This window comes from Lacerta agilis, chromosome 9 (genome assembly GCF_009819535.1).
Source record: "Lacerta agilis isolate rLacAgi1 chromosome 9, rLacAgi1.pri, whole genome shotgun sequence".
Classification (NCBI taxonomy): domain Eukaryota; kingdom Metazoa; phylum Chordata; class Lepidosauria; order Squamata; family Lacertidae; genus Lacerta; species Lacerta agilis.
This window is the reverse complement of record NC_046320.1, coordinates 60,047,426-60,062,723: the sequence shown is the minus strand read 5'-3', so window position 1 is coordinate 60,062,723 and position 15,298 is coordinate 60,047,426. Positions and strand designations below refer to the sequence as shown.

The 15,298-nt window shown below is 45.0% G+C and overlaps 1 protein-coding gene across 7 annotated transcripts in view; it reads left to right on the top strand.

Annotated features, from left to right (window-relative positions):
- PTPN13 (protein tyrosine phosphatase non-receptor type 13) overlaps window positions 1–15,298 on the top strand; it is a 107,971-nt gene that overhangs the window by 20,676 nt on the left and 71,997 nt on the right. For all 7 annotated transcript variants that reach the window (XM_033160650.1, XM_033160655.1, XM_033160654.1 and 4 more), the window contains 4 exons: window positions 4,584–4,753; window positions 7,921–7,986; window positions 10,965–11,150; window positions 14,826–14,919. In XM_033160650.1, the coding sequence (XP_033016541.1) occupies window positions 4,584–4,753; window positions 7,921–7,986; window positions 10,965–11,150; window positions 14,826–14,919 (516 nt within the window). The remainder of the gene's footprint in view (window positions 1–4,583; window positions 4,754–7,920; window positions 7,987–10,964; window positions 11,151–14,825; window positions 14,920–15,298) is intronic.

Sequence of the window (15,298 nt, the reverse complement as noted above, 5' to 3'; positions counted from 1 at the left end):
GGCGCTGTGGTCTAAACCACGGAGCCTCTTGGGCTTGCCGAACAGAAGGTTGGCGGTTCGAATCCCCGTGACGGGGTGAGCTTCCGTTGCTCGGTCCCTGCTCCTGCCAACCTAGCAGTTCAAAAGCACGTCTTAAAGTGCAAGTAGATAAACAGGCACCACTCCGACGGGAAGGTAAATGGTGTTTCTGTGTGCTGCTCTGGTTTCAGTGTTCTGTTGCACTGGAAGCGGCTTAGTCATGCTGGTCACATGACCTGGAAGCTGTATGCCGGCTCCCTCGGCCAGTAAAGCAAGATGAGCGCCGCAACCCCAGAGTCGTCTGCAACTGGACTTAACTGTCAGGGGTGCTTTACCGTTACCTTTTAAATAGGGAAATACAACACGTCTCACCTTAACGAGGAGGTCTGTGACCAGGGCACCTTTGTGCCGGCTCAGTCTGCTGTCTGGGTGATAACTGTTGGTGGGTAACCTCCAACTCCCTGCTCACTTGCTCTTACAGTTCTTTGGTTTAGACTAGGACTGAACAGCCTTTCAAAGAGAGGTCCGTCCCCTGTAACAAATGACACACGGGACCGCTTAGGAAGGAACGGGCGAAGAAAACATTACTTTGCATTTTTTAAATTGGGCAGAAAAGCAGAGGGAGAGCGGAGGGTTCAGAGCCTCTCTTTGACTGCCCAGGACAGGGGTTAAAAAACCCAACAACCCCATGCACAAATAAATAAAGGAATAAATCTAAGGGCTTGTTCACACTTACCTTTCCTCTGTGCTTGCTGGCCCTGGAATTTATCCCTTTCCCCGAGGAAGTGAGAAATCATGCAACAACATCTAGGCTGCAGAGGATGGGCTGCAGAGGTGGAATGTGATTCTGCCACAGCAGGGGTACTGAATTAATTGTTCGTAGAGAATGCACAACCAGGTTTGGTAAAGGAGAGGGTTGTAGCTCCATGGATAGAGCATCAGCTTTGATGCAAAGGGTCCCTGGTCCAAATCCTGGCATCTCCAGGTAGTGCTGGGGGGAAATCTTATCTGAAATGCTGGAGAACCACTGCCGGACAATAACATGCTCCAGCAGTCTGAATTTGTAAAACGCAGCTTTCTGTGTTGGTAAAATCCTTGGCACAAAGCCAGCCAGGTCAGTAGCCAAGAAAAGTTTGTTGAGCGTTTTACCTACAGCCACTTCCTGATTCATTTTGCAGAGGCCGATGGAGGGCTGGCCCCGATCAGAACAGGGCACATTTAGAACCACAGCAAGAGAAATGCAGTTTGGTCCATATGTTCTAGAGTATTAGCGCCAGGTGTGCCCAGAAGGGGCGTGAGAGAGATAAGAAGCCAAAGAAGGGTTGCATAGAAAGAGACAGGGCTGTTTCAATAGAGCAATAATCTTAGCGTCTATCAAGAAAGTGGTTGAGAACTGCATGTTTCAGTGCTTCCCCATACCTGAAGCAGAATGAGGTACAGCTGTCTACATAAGTTGGTGAGCACATGACACATTTGATTGATGCCACGCATCAAAATCTTCCTGTATGTGAAAAAGTAGCATGCTATGTCTAATGGTTCTAGCCTAGTCTTCTCCCTGGTGTAGTTCACTTTTTTCAGGGAGGCCTATACCACATACTGTTTTCCATGCATTCTGTCTTGAAGTCTGTGAGTGAACAAGGGAGAAGGAGTTAGTTTTCATACTTGATTTTCTACCTCCCCACTCACATTTTCTCTGTTATGTTCCTTTTGTGCTTGCTTCTCAAGAAATTTGGCAAGCAGTTGCATTTGTCTGTGTGTTTGGCTGATTTCAGTTTGGCAAATTTAGCAGGCTACCCCAGAAGAAGAAAAACCCATCTTCTTATTTTCTTTTTGCCGTGGTTGGATTCAGATTAAAGTCTATTCTGCAGCTCTAGTTTGATCTTCAAGATGTTGGCTTCAAATATTTCTTTGCAAGCATTGGCCTTGTACTGTATACCTTTTCTTCTGGGCCAGCTTTCTGTGACCTGGTGCCTTTCAAATGTTTTGAGGCAGCAACCCTCATCAGCCCCAGCCAGTGTTGCAAGTGGTCATGGAGTTGTAGTAAAAAATAAATTAAAAAAATCTCAATTGAAACCCTAGTTTTAAAGACTGCCTGATGGCACTGGGGACCTTCACCCTATCATCGCAGTCCTATGTTTTGAGAAATTGCACACTCAAAATACAGTCCTACCTTAGATCCTGAACTCCCTGGAACTCACTTGGGACATTTTGGCTCCCAACCGCCACAAACCCGGAAGTGATTGTTCTGGTTTGTGAACGTTCTTTTGGAACCCGAATGTCCGACGGGGCTTCCATGGCTTTTGATTGGCTGCAAGAGCTTCCTGCAGCCAATCAGAAGCCACAATTTGGTTTTCAAACGTTTTGGAAGTCGAACGGATTCCGTTCAACTTCCAAGGTACAACTGTACAGGGGGGAAAAACATTAGTTCATCTATTAAAGCTGATGTTGGATCTCACTGCACCAAGTATGGCATATGAAAATACTGTATGGTGCAGAAGGAGGGGTGCAGACTGTTAGCACATTCACTTAAATGGTGCAGATGGAGATAAAGAAATCCTGATAACACTTTCCTGATGAGTTTCAAAACTTCTGATTTAAAAAGAAAAAATGGTATCTGCACAGAGCCAGGAGGTGGAGACTGGTAGATTCTCAAGAGAACAGATAATTTCCAGTTGCTATGTCCCAATACTGGCATGTGAAATGTCGTGAGCTTGCTTTTTAGCCCAAAAGTAAAAAACAACAACAACAACAAAACGCGCAGGAAAGTGACTGGGAGAGCAACCCCTTCTCTGTAGCTTCCATAGCCAGTTGCCATGTTGCGCTACGGCTGCCTATTCCAGATCAACAATGGGGCCCCTCTAGACATCTTTTATTATTGTGCATTTATGATGAGTTGTGCTTGGGATGCTGCTACTGGGGCGGTTAAATGCTCATGTGCTCTTGTCATCACTGAGCTTAGCCCTTCTCAGTATCGGGGACTACGATTGACCACTCTGTGTGCAATCTACCACTTGGCTTTATACATGTCCTCTTCTCCTGTCATCTTATATAATGCCGATAACTCTCAGTTTCTAAAAGTGGATGAAGATGGTATTAAAATGTCCCACGCCCTCTCAAGAGTGGACAAGATGGATTTCCCCCACCAGAGGTGTTGGGTCCTTTAAGACAGAAAGTAACCTCCGCAATAACTAAAAAACACCGCATACTGGCATGGCTGACAGTTTGGTCAAGTACTCTACAGAGAAGTTTATTGTTACAAGGCTTGCCATTTCTGGGGGTAGAAGGTTTCCTCTCTTAAAAGGTCAAGTGTAGGCTGAATCATCTCAGAGTTTGCTTTTCTTCGTGGCAACATTATTCAGGGAGCATGAATGGAAGTTCTTGTCAAGAGTGCAGCACTTTGCCTTCGCCACACAGATTCCCACCAGTACACCAGTTAGGTTCTAAGTGTTGCCTTTAAGAATTAGTCCAGACAGGCACCGTTGCAATAATTTTCAGTCGATGGATTGGTTTTTCAAGCCGAAAAAGGAAACCTGAGGGAGGAAAGGTATTCCAATTTGGAGCGTTCCGCTCTGGCTTTGATGTTTTCTGAGTAATTGCTCACACAAAATGACAGGGAAAGGAACATTAGTTCATCTATTCAAGGTGGCGTTGGGTCCCACTGTACAAAACACAGCATATGAAAATATTTCCTGCCTTCATAGGGTTGGGGAAGGAGAGGTGCAGACTGCTAGCAAAGTCAAATAATGCAGATAAAAAGAAATCCTTTTTTGGGGCAACTGAATCTGAATAAGGTAGCAAACTCCTTTGTGTAACTGGAGAGCAGCAAAATCCAGGAGCAGAAGGAAAGATGTTAAAACTGTAGGACAAGGGTGAGTAGCTGGATCTGACTGTTGACTCAGAACCATAGCCATTTGATAAGTGTGTAGGTGTATGCAGCTGTCAGTCACCTGACACCGCAGTGACATCAGCTGACCTGTTTTTGCCTGTGCTATTTACCTACCATTCAGGGAAATGCTCAGCATAAGATGAGCCATGTTAGATCAGGCTAGTGGCCTGTCTACTCCAGCATCCTTTTCTCACAGTGGTCAACTGGATGCTTGTAGCCAACCCAAGACCTGGGAGAATTCACAGCACTGGAAGTTCTCCAAAGGAAGTTGCAAGCAAGCTGGAGCACAGCAGCACTTTGCACGCCCCAATGGTCAGCTGATTGGCAGTGCATACTGAGGCCCAGTTCACAGTGCTTTGCAAGCCCTGGCAATCAGCTGGTCATTGTTGCTTTCAAGGTGTTGTTCACTGGGGCTTTGCTGGTAGTCGAGAGCCTGCAAACCCCCTTTGAGCCCAGCTGCATCTTACCTGCCCTGGCATCAGGGACAGGGCTGATGGGTGTGGCTTAGCCAAAATGACCTTGTAAGCCAAATAGGGAGGCTAATTAGAGGCACTAATTAGGTCTGTGTGCCAGAGGTGCCTTGGGACAAGAATGGTAATTAAATGCATGCATGAAAAGTCCTTTTTTAAATACATGTCTGCTATCTTAATTGACACTGGTTTCCTCCTTCCACCTACAGCTGATCCCACTGCTCTGGGATTCATCATTTCCCCATGGTCTCTCCTGCTTCTTCCATCCGGCAGTGTATCTTTTACAGATGAAAATGTTTCCAGCCAAGACCTGCGAGCATTCACGGCACCAGAAGTCCTCCAAAATCAATCACTCTCGTCTCTTTCTGATGTTGAAAAGGTATTGTGCTCGGATCTCTCTTCTGTAGTGTTTCCTCAAGCTGTGGTTTTAATGATGTTTCATGGGTGGTATGTTGCTTTTATTTATTCTCTGCTAGCCACCCTTTGCTCCAGACTGGAGAAAGGATGGAATATGAAAGTATAAACTAAACAGATGCATGGTGGGTAGAGTAGAACATGGGTCAGCAAACTAAGGCCTGCAGGCAGGATCAGGCCCAATTGCCTTCTAAATCCAGCCTGCAGATGGTCCGGGAATCACCACGTGGATTGCCAGTGCGCACGTTCTTTCCCTCTCCCTCACACGGCGGCAGCGGCGCCTCCTCCCTCCCTCCTCCTGGCTTCTCCCTGCGCTGCCTAGAGGAGGAAGGGGGCTGGGCTTTGTTGCTGCCAGCCCCTCTCCGGAGCCCTTTCGCGCGCCATTCGTCGTCCCGCCGCCAGGCCCTGCCACTCACAAGACACAGGAGCCACGCGCCCCTCTCGAGTGACCGCCATTTAAAGCAGCCCCTCTCCAGAGCCCTTACACGCGCCACTCATCGTCCCTCCACCGCTGTTCATTTCCCCCCCTCCAAAATATAGTCCACCCCCCCCCCAAGATCTGAGGGACAATGGACTGGCCCCCTGCTGAAAAGAGTTTGAGGTCCCCTGGAGTAGAACCACACCTCCTGGTCCCATGGAGGCCCCATCATGAACACCTGCACATTGTGTCTGCAAAGGAGACCCACATTCAGTGTACATACAACAGGGTTGGAACCTGCATGGGGCACAGTGTGTGTGTGTGTGTGTGTGTGTGTGTGTGTGTGTGTTTTAAATATTGAATTAGTTTATAATAAATACTGGTATCAGTGTTGCTGACGAAGACTTGGATTGAAACTTGCTTGGTGTGTTTCGATGTTGGAAGCTGCACAGAAAACCTGCAAACACTTTTGTATAGTTCAGAATTTAATTTGCAATGTGTCTGCTAATATGTGTTTTGAATAGGAGAGAACCATTATTTGTAGCATGCCTTTAAACCTTCTGCATGGGACTGAAAGGTAAGTGTGAGTTCAGGCCGGAGGATTTCACCCATACTTTGTGATATGTAGAATTTAGAAGCCGGGGCATAGTATGAAGCAACCCTTTGATTAGTTAACCCCCAGCACATTTTAGCAACCTTTTCATAACCATAAGAGTTGCTAAGGAGTAGTAAAGGTTTAGATTTTTCATTATTGTAACAGGCATGGTATGGAGCCAGTAAGTGGCTGTTATTCCATATTAAATAATTAGTGCAACATGATAATGTGTGTGAGAACTTGAGTATTCTTTCTCTTCCAGCTTCTGGTCTGCCTGAGTTGCATCAGTCCAACTCTGTGAATTTGTGTTGCAGGCCTTGGTCGTTGGTATGGTATGGCAGTATGGCTCCACATCAGTCTCTATATTTCGGCATTCCCAGTGTAGTTGGAGTATAGGAAGCTGCCTGATACTGAATCAGACCCGCTCAATACTGTCCGCACTGACCAGGAGCAGCTTTTCAGGCAGGAGACATTACCAGATCTAGCTGGAGGTGCTGGGTGTTGAGCCTGAGACCTTCTGTATGCAAAGTGTTTTTCTGCCACTGGACTCCTCCCTTTCCTGCTATGATTAATTTTGCATGCTTGTGTTGGTGACTGAAGTGTTTATACAGCCAACTATGTAAGAGAGAAATAGGAAAGAGAAAAGTTCCTGGCGTGCCCCTTCACTTTTATCTCATTTCAGATGCTCATTTGTTCCATGACCGGAAAATCAAGTGATTTAAAGGATTTTGACTTACCTGGTGCATAGTAGCCAAATCATGTTTTGAACATCACAACTGTACCTCGGGCTTGCATGCTTTCTCCCTGTTCTTTCCTTCCCTCTCCCACTTCCTGCTTTGACGAAACCACAGTTGGTCATTATGTACAAACTGGTGTATGTGAACCATAGTTTTGCTATCAAAATTAGAATTGGAAACTGTGGCTTGAATTGGGTTTCTAGTTCTTGTTTTGAAGCCAAACCATAGTTTTCATGGACCATACTGGACATACTGAGAATCTAGGCAAAACAAAATAAAAAATTAAAATATTCCTTCCAGTAGCACCTTAGAGACCAACTAAGTTTGTTCTCGAAGTATGAGAAACTAGGGTTTGCTCAACCCAGGAAGGTAAGCAGGAGGATGGTGGGAGTGTGCAAGCCTGATGCATGTTAATGATGAGCAAACCATGATTTGTTAATTTTTTGTTAACAGATTCATTATCTGAGGACAAGTAACTAAGCAAATCAGTTTTGTGTCTTCAGTTTATTTGCCTCTTAATTTTTTCCTCAGTTGGAGTAAAAAAAAGATTCAGGTCAATAACAAAAATAATCTTTTAAAGGACATATTATTATTTTAATTACAAAGCAAGTCCATCTCATAATTCTGTGCTGCTAAGCACACTGTGTCTTCTAATTACTTCTGGCTTTCAATATTTTGCTTTGTTTCGGCTATAGTTCATCAAGAGAGCTTCTGAGTGGGAATCTGTTTTTATTTTCAGCTCCTGTTCCTGAAATCTGAGCATGTTCCACAAAAAGTGCTACAAGCCAAAGCAAATTCCCATTTATGATGACCTCCTGAAATACAATGACAGGGTTGCATGAGACTCTGGGTTATGACTTCATTCCTAAACCAAAGAAATGATGTACTCGGTGATAAATTTCTGGCAGGCTGCTGGACAGACAAAAGAATGCCTTGTTGGTCACTTGCTAAATTCAAACTAAAAAACAAACAAAACCCACAACTGTATTAACTCTATTGTTGCCAGGAATACTCGGCTTTGTAGCTCATTTGAGGGATGTGTGGATTTTGAAATCCGTTCCTGCCTTGTAAAAAAAAAAGAAAAAAAGAGCCAGACATGTTTTAGGGAAAACGTCTCTAAGAAATGAGTTGTTAGTTCTGTGCGCCCAGACTGAAGAGTTTTATATATTACTGCCAATTCTCATAAGAAATCACTTTCTGCAGCAGCTGTTTCACATAAAATGCATCTCATGTGGTTATAAGACATCTTGAGATTTTTCTCAAGTGTCTTGCAAGACTCCATCTTGTATTAACTCCCTCCTGTCTCCCCCCCCCGCACATCGCAAGCATAATTAGATGCCTTTGCTACACCATTAATTCCACACATGTCTCTTGTGTTGCAGATCCACATCTATTCTCTCGGAATGACACTTTATTGGGGAGCTGACTATGATGTCCCGCAAAGCCAGGTGAGTAGTGAAGGGATGTTATTGGGGGCGTAATAATATGTTACCGGGCAAGTTCTATTTGCTTTTCTTGCTGCAAAGTGGTATTGGGAGGAGGCAAACGGCTGGGGAGAAGTAGGAAGCGGAAGGTAGAATGCCTAACCTTTCCTCCATCCCAGCATGTCATGACCACAGATGGGAGGAACTTCTGCCAAATGGGAAGAGTATTACTTTTTTTTTACTTAACACTCCTGCCAATGAACAAACAGAGTTAAATAATTGTCATAGTGTGCAGTGCTAGACAGGGCATGTCATCAGAAGATAACCACCCACTTTGAAAGCTTGAAAATGAAATGCAAAACTCAAAGCCTTTTGGTAGCTGGGAAGTCATCCTATCAACCGAGGGTGTACACCCTTGAAGTGTGGGTTTCCAACAGAATATACGAGATGATCAACTAGTAATACAGGAAAAAATGTAAGCAGTTCCCAGCTGTTTGGGTGTTGTCCACTAATTACAAGACTAGGCTGGTTCCAGCTGTCCATTCAGTTTGTTTCCTTCCTTCTGACTCTCTTCGTATCACGTTTCTGTGTTACAGCCAAGTAGATCCAGACGTACTTAGGTCCAGGTTCACACATTTGCACATGTTTCTGGTTACCTGTAGTGCCAAGTGATATCTTCCATGTGCAAACGAACCAGTTACTGCAAGTGGAACTCTTCCTATTACCTGAAGTCAGCTAGAATGCTGCACTTTGCAGATGCAGTTCCGTTGACTTGCAGCTGAATGGCAGGCAGTGGTAAAACATGTCAGTAAGAACCTGCCCGTTGCGGTTCTTGGGGACAGATGTAGCAACTGTGTTTGGATCAAGGGAAGAGCCATAGCTCAGTGGCAGACCACATGCTTTGTGCGGAGTCCCTAGGATCTCCAGTTAAAGGGGGCCAAGTAACAGTTATTACATGGGAGTTGTTGTTGTTGTTTATTGAATTTATATACCACTCTATACCTGGAGGTCTCAGGGCTGTTCACAGAATAAAATCAAAGTATAAAACCACAAAATACATAATCAAAATAAAAACAACAACCATATAACCCCTCCACCCCACATTTTAAAAGGGCATAGGATTTCAATCAAATCAACCAAAGGCCTGGTTAAAAAGGAACTTTTTTACCTGGTGCCTAAAGGTGTATAATGAAGGTGCCAGGCAAACTTTCCTGGGGAGAGCATTCCACAGACAGGGAGCCACTGCAGAGAAGGCTCCGTTCTCATGTTGTCACCCTCCGGACCTCTTGAGGAGGAGGCACACAAAGAAGGGCCTCAGAAGATGATCTCAGGGTCTGAGTAGGTTCACATGGAAAGAGGCAGTCCTCGAGATATTGCAGTCCTGAGTTGTTTAAGGCTTTATAGGTCAAAAGCAGCACTTTAAATTGGGCCTGGAAACTAATTGGTAGCCAGTGCAGTCATACTAGGATCGGTGTAATATGCTCAAACCATCTTGCTTCGGTGAGCAACCTGGCCACTGAATTCTGCACTAGCTGAAGTTTCTGAACCGTCTTCAGAGGCAGCCCTACGTATAACGCATTGCAGTAATCTAACCTTGAGGTTACCAGAGCAAAGGCAACAGTAGTTAGGCTATCCGTGCCCAGAAAGGGGTTTAGCTGGGCCACCAGCCGAAGCTGATGGAAGGCATTCCGGGCCACTGAGGCCACCTGAGCCTCAAGCAACAGCAAAGGATCCAGGAGTACCCCCAAGCTATGAATCTGCTCCTTCAGAGGAAGTGTGACCCCATCTGGTCTAGGGAACCACCCACTAACAGTGCCTCAGTCTTATCAGGATTGAGTTTCAGTTTGTTGGTGCTCATCCAGTCCATTACTGAGGCAAGACACTGGGTCCAGCATTTCCGCTGCCTCACCTGCAGATGTAAAGGAAAAAATAGAGCTGGGTGTCATCAGCATACTGCTGACAACATACTCCAAACGTCCGGATAAAGCCACCCAGTAGTTTCATGTAGATATTAAACAACATGGGGGATAGGATTGAGCCCTGTGGAACCCAACATTGAAGGTTCCGCTGAAAAGCATTCCCCAAGCAACACCCTCTGGGAACAACCATCCAAGTAGGACTGGAACCACCGCAAAGTGGTGCCACCCACCCCTAGTTAAGACATTTGCTCCAGAAGGATACCATGGTCAATGGTATCGAAAGCTGCTGAGAGGTCAAGAAGAATTAACAGGGACATGTTTCCCTTATCTCTCTCTCGACAGAGGTCATCATACAGGGCGACCAAAGCAGTTTCTGTGCCAAAGCCGGGCATAAACCCCGATTGAAATGGATCCAGAAAATCAGTTTCTTCCAAAAATGCCTGGATCTGGTCTGTTAGGTTCCATCTGAGACCTTGGAGGGCTGTTATCAGTCAGCACAGACAATACTGGCCTATATGGACAAATAAAAGGGCAACTTCATATTTTATAGCTTATCTCCACTTCACCTATAATCACCCCATCTTATTTAAACCATACAGCTGTGGACTTATTTAAACCGTAGAGGTGTGAACTACTAGTTCCTGTTTTTTACTGGTTTACCAAAAACCTTTTCCTAGCAGTATAAACAATTCTATCTGCATCATATTTCTGGGATTTGCCTCCATATATTTTTGTGCAATCATTCTTACAGGGCTTAAGATTGCAATTGTTTTGTTTTGTTTGTGCTTTAACCATTTATATAGTGCTTTTATCCTGTATTTTTATCTTGTGAACCACCCTGGGATGAAGCACTCTATATAAATTCAATGAATAATAATAGTCTGCTGTATCTCCAGGTAAGGCTGGAACAGACCCTGACTGAAACCTTGGGAGAGCCACTGCCAGTCAAGTGTGGACTGAGAGTCGGGTCACTATAAGGCAGCTCCCTTAACTTGATATTGGCATGATCTGTTAAGAGAGAATGAAAGCGAGGAGCAGGCAGGTGCTAACCATGCTTTTCTACTCTTTTCTTTTCACCGCCAGCCCATTAAACTTGGGGATCACTTGAACAGCATACTGCTTAGCATGTGCGAAGACCTTGTTTATGCCCGTGTCTCTGTGCGGACGGTTCTGGACGCTTGCAGTGCTCACATCCGGAACAGCAGCTGTTTCCCTTCCTTCTCATATGTGAAACAGTTGGTGAAACTGGTTCTGGGGAGTTTGTCTGGGGTAAGTGTTTACGAGCATGTTGAGCAACCGTTGAAAGTTGGCAGAGCTACTGTGAAGAAATGGCTGCCTCTTTAGTCACCTTCTCAGCCTCCCTTAAAGAAACATCCAGCAGAGTTTTCAACGCAAATTTCAGAACAGGATCTCAGACGGCTCATGAGAGATTTGCAAGAGAGACAGTGATGGGAGAGCACACGCACACATACACATGTTGCTTTGAAAACCATTCCCCTTTTCTGGGAGTTCTTACTTGAAGGCTCAGCCCCCCCCCCCCGGTTCATCGCCGCCACCCCAAATCTTTGCAAAGGGGGAGGAGCTAACCCAAAGTAGGGGAGACTTGCTAGACACAGGAAAGGTATTGAAGACCTGCCTTTAAGATGTGGTTGAGATTGTCTAGTATGGGATCGTGGGATTTGTAGTTCTTCCTCCTTCCTTGGTTTAATGACATAAGACTATAGATCCCATGCTCCACAACCGTCATTACTTGCTGAGGAACATGGGACTGTAAGCTTCAGTGCCATCTGCAGTGCCCCTTGTAATGTGCAAATCCTCCTATTACAAAAACACAGAAATACAACCCTTCTTCTCTGTCCCCTTGGCAAAAACTGTGGTCCATACTTGAGGCAGACAGTTGTCTCTGCCCTCAGACCCTCATTTGAGGGGGAGAGGATGGGGGTGCAAAGTGCCCCCTACATCATGTCTCGGGATCAGTGAGTCTGTCAGCTTTGGTTTCCCTCCTTTTCTTTTCTTTTCAGTCTTATGTTCAGTTCTCCATATTTCCACATCAGTTTGCATTATTTTTTAAATAAAAAAATCCACATGAAAATTCATCAAAGTATAAGTACGAATTTCTCCTCCTATGCATATGTTTGTATTCCTAATATATACATTTTTTTCAAAGCAACTTCCCCTAATATAAAGAATTTTTAATGTTATTTCCACAAATATATGCATTGTTATGCACACTCTACCCCAGCACGTGTGTTTTTGTACACATTAGTTGGCTGGAAAGTTTGGAGAATTTCAAAGGATGGCTGTGTTTTGGTTCTCATGTCATTTCAGGAAGTGCGGATCAGATAAGTTTGCCTTTAAATGCGAACTGCATCAAGTTTCTCTTCATCTCCTGTCATCTGTACATTGGTTAGCATCCTCCAAGAGTTTGACGGTGAAGGTCTGAAGTGGGAGGGTCCCCCCCCACACACATGGGGTCCCCTCTCACTTACTCCCCCTCAGACTTTTCCTTTCAGCTGGCTGGGAGCCAACAGATATTCTAGACTTTCTCCAGAATGGTCATGTTTGCTTTCCTTGGAACTTCCCAGGTTTGCTTCAGATGAGCACGCTCCGAATTTTCAGCTTCTCATTTTAATCAGCTGAAGTCACAGCTGCAACAGGGTGTCTAAGGAGGAGGATCTTTTGCCTTAAATTGAGATGGCCTTTAAGTTACTTTTTCTGCACACCTACTCAGCTTAATTTCAGCCCTGAAGAAAGTTGAGCTGACCCTGATACGTACCTCATGACTGCGCACAACCTGGCAAGCTGATGATATGGATATCCCTGACAGATTAATGATGCCAAACTACATTAGCCTATATCCTCCTTTGTATGTCTAAATTCTGTCCAGTAAGTCAATTCATTCATCAGATCTCATAGGCCTGTTATTACTGTGTAACAATGCCTCAGATTTATGCTGGCAAAACTCGCCAAAGATAAACTAGGGTGAAATTTGGCCTGCAGCATCTTGCCTTTTTAAATTACGCTGGAGACATGCTGCTGATATGATCAAATAATTGCGCTGCTTACTGTTCTGTTTGTTTAAATTCGGGAGTGACAGACTCCCAAGTGCAGTCAGGGCCCAGACCATGTAGCAAGGAGACATAAAGGGATGTGCGATGTGTGTCATGCAGAATGTTGACAAAAGCTGTGAGTCAACACAAGATGCAGCTTCCGCAATGTTAGCCCTCTCCTTGGCTCCTGACCAGCACGTCTCGATTTCTGTTGACCAAATAATTACAAGGCGTAAAGGGCTGCGTGTTTTGCCCTGATTACGAGCTTTCCCTGCTTGTTCAGCAGCCTTAGGCCTGCAAGGTCAATTGCAATCTGGTGATTTCTCCTGTGATATTAAGAACACGGGAAGCGAACTTACACTGAGCCAAGCGATTGGTCCATTTAGCTCAGGGGTGGGCAACCTAAGGCTCGTGGGCCAGATGCGGCCCAATTGCCTTCTCAATCCGGTCCATGGACGGTCAGGGAAACAGTGTGTTTTTACATGAGTAGAATGTGTTCTTTTATCTAAAATGCATCTCTGGGTTATTTGTGGGGCATAGGAATTCGTTCACCCCCCCAAAAAAAATAGTCCGGCTCACCACATAGTCTGAGGGACGGTGGACCGGCCCACAGCTGAAAAAGGTTGCTGACCCCTGATTTAGCTCAATGTTGTCAACACGGACTGGCAGCAGCTTTCTCAGGTTTCAGATGAGGGAGGCCGTTCCCAACTCCGCCTGGAGATGCCAGGAATTGAACCCAGAACCAAGAAATCTCTGTATATTAAGTACTCAGTACTCAAAAAGAAACTTGGTAAAATATATGCCAAAACAGAGAACCATAGCAATCAAATGTCTAATGACTGCCTTGTGCTATAGAACGCTAGGGATATGAAACAGAATTGTCCATTTGCTAAAATGAGTCTTTGATGAGTTTTACACGCAAGTAGCACAATAGAGAACTGGACCATAAAGAAGGCTGATCGGCGAAGAATTGATGCTTTTGAATTATGGTGCTGGAGAGTCCAATGGACTGCAAGATCAAACCTATCCATCCTTAATGAAATCAGCCATGAATGCTCACTGGAAGGACAGATCCTGAAGCAGAGGCTCCAATACTTTGGCCACCTCATGAGAAGAGAAGACTCCCTGGAAAAGACCCTGATGTTGGGAAAGATTGAGGGCACAAGGAGAAGGGGACGACAGAGGATGAGATGGTTGGACAGTGTTCTCGAAGCTACCAACATAAGTTTGACCAAACTGCGGGAGGCAGTGGAAGACAGGAGTGCCTGGCATGCTCTGGTCCATGGGGTCACGAAGAGTCGGACACAACTAAACGACAACAGCAGCACAATATTCAACCACCCTAGAAGAGCTGGCTGAGTTCTGATCTGAAAGGAGCATGGAAACATATAATGCATAAAATGCTGCAAATGGTTTGAAATAATGTGTATGGTTTTTTTTAGATCTGCTTGATTGCTTTTTTTGTTTTGTTTTTAATGTATTTTTATTAAAGATTGTCTTGGTTTACAAAGGTATGTGCAATGTCTCTTCTCTTTTTTCCCCCAAGGAACATTTTTTACAGATCAGTTTCATTTGTTGAGACATTAGGAAGGAAAGGGGGAGAGGGGTGGAGGGGGACACAGTAAAGGGATGGTACCTGCAGTATACAAAATGTTACTCCAAAATCCCACAAACCCCCTAGACACAATCAAAAAACGATGCTAGGATGACATAAGCTATGAGATTAACCCCACTCAATGGACCACAATGTGGTCTTAACCCCCCTTTAAATCCATATCACTGAAAAGAAAAGAACTCACTCTGAAACTCACCTACAGGTGCTACCTAACACCAAGAAAACTAGCGCTAATACGCCCAGGAACCTCACCAAAATGCTTCTTTTTTAAAAAAACAGGTGGATCAACTTCCCTGCACAGGGGACAGAAAGGTGCAGACTGACAGGAGCCAGGCCATCCGGGAGAGGCTGAGAGGGAAAGGACTTCCCACAGGTGAGTGTTTAGCAATGAAGGGAGTATTAATGTTGGGGAAGTGCTTTTTAATCTGCCTTGCAGACAAGTGCAATGAAGGAAGCAGAGTGCTCCCGGTGCTGTGACCAGCTTGACAGGTTTTTGCCCCTGAAAGAAGATTGCTCACCTCACAGCTAGATGCTACAGTTTAAGTGGCACATTGGTGATGTGGCAAAAATCTGAGCGCATGGTGGTAGCTATGAGGGAAAACCTGAACATGTATCCAAAGTACAAGGGGGGACGGGGAGGGAGAAAGTTCTGTGGTGCAAGTGTAAATCCTTGCACTGGTGGAACGAGTGCATTGGGTACTGCCCCATAGTTCTGGAGTTGTGGAGAAGCAATTGCATGGCTACTTCAATAC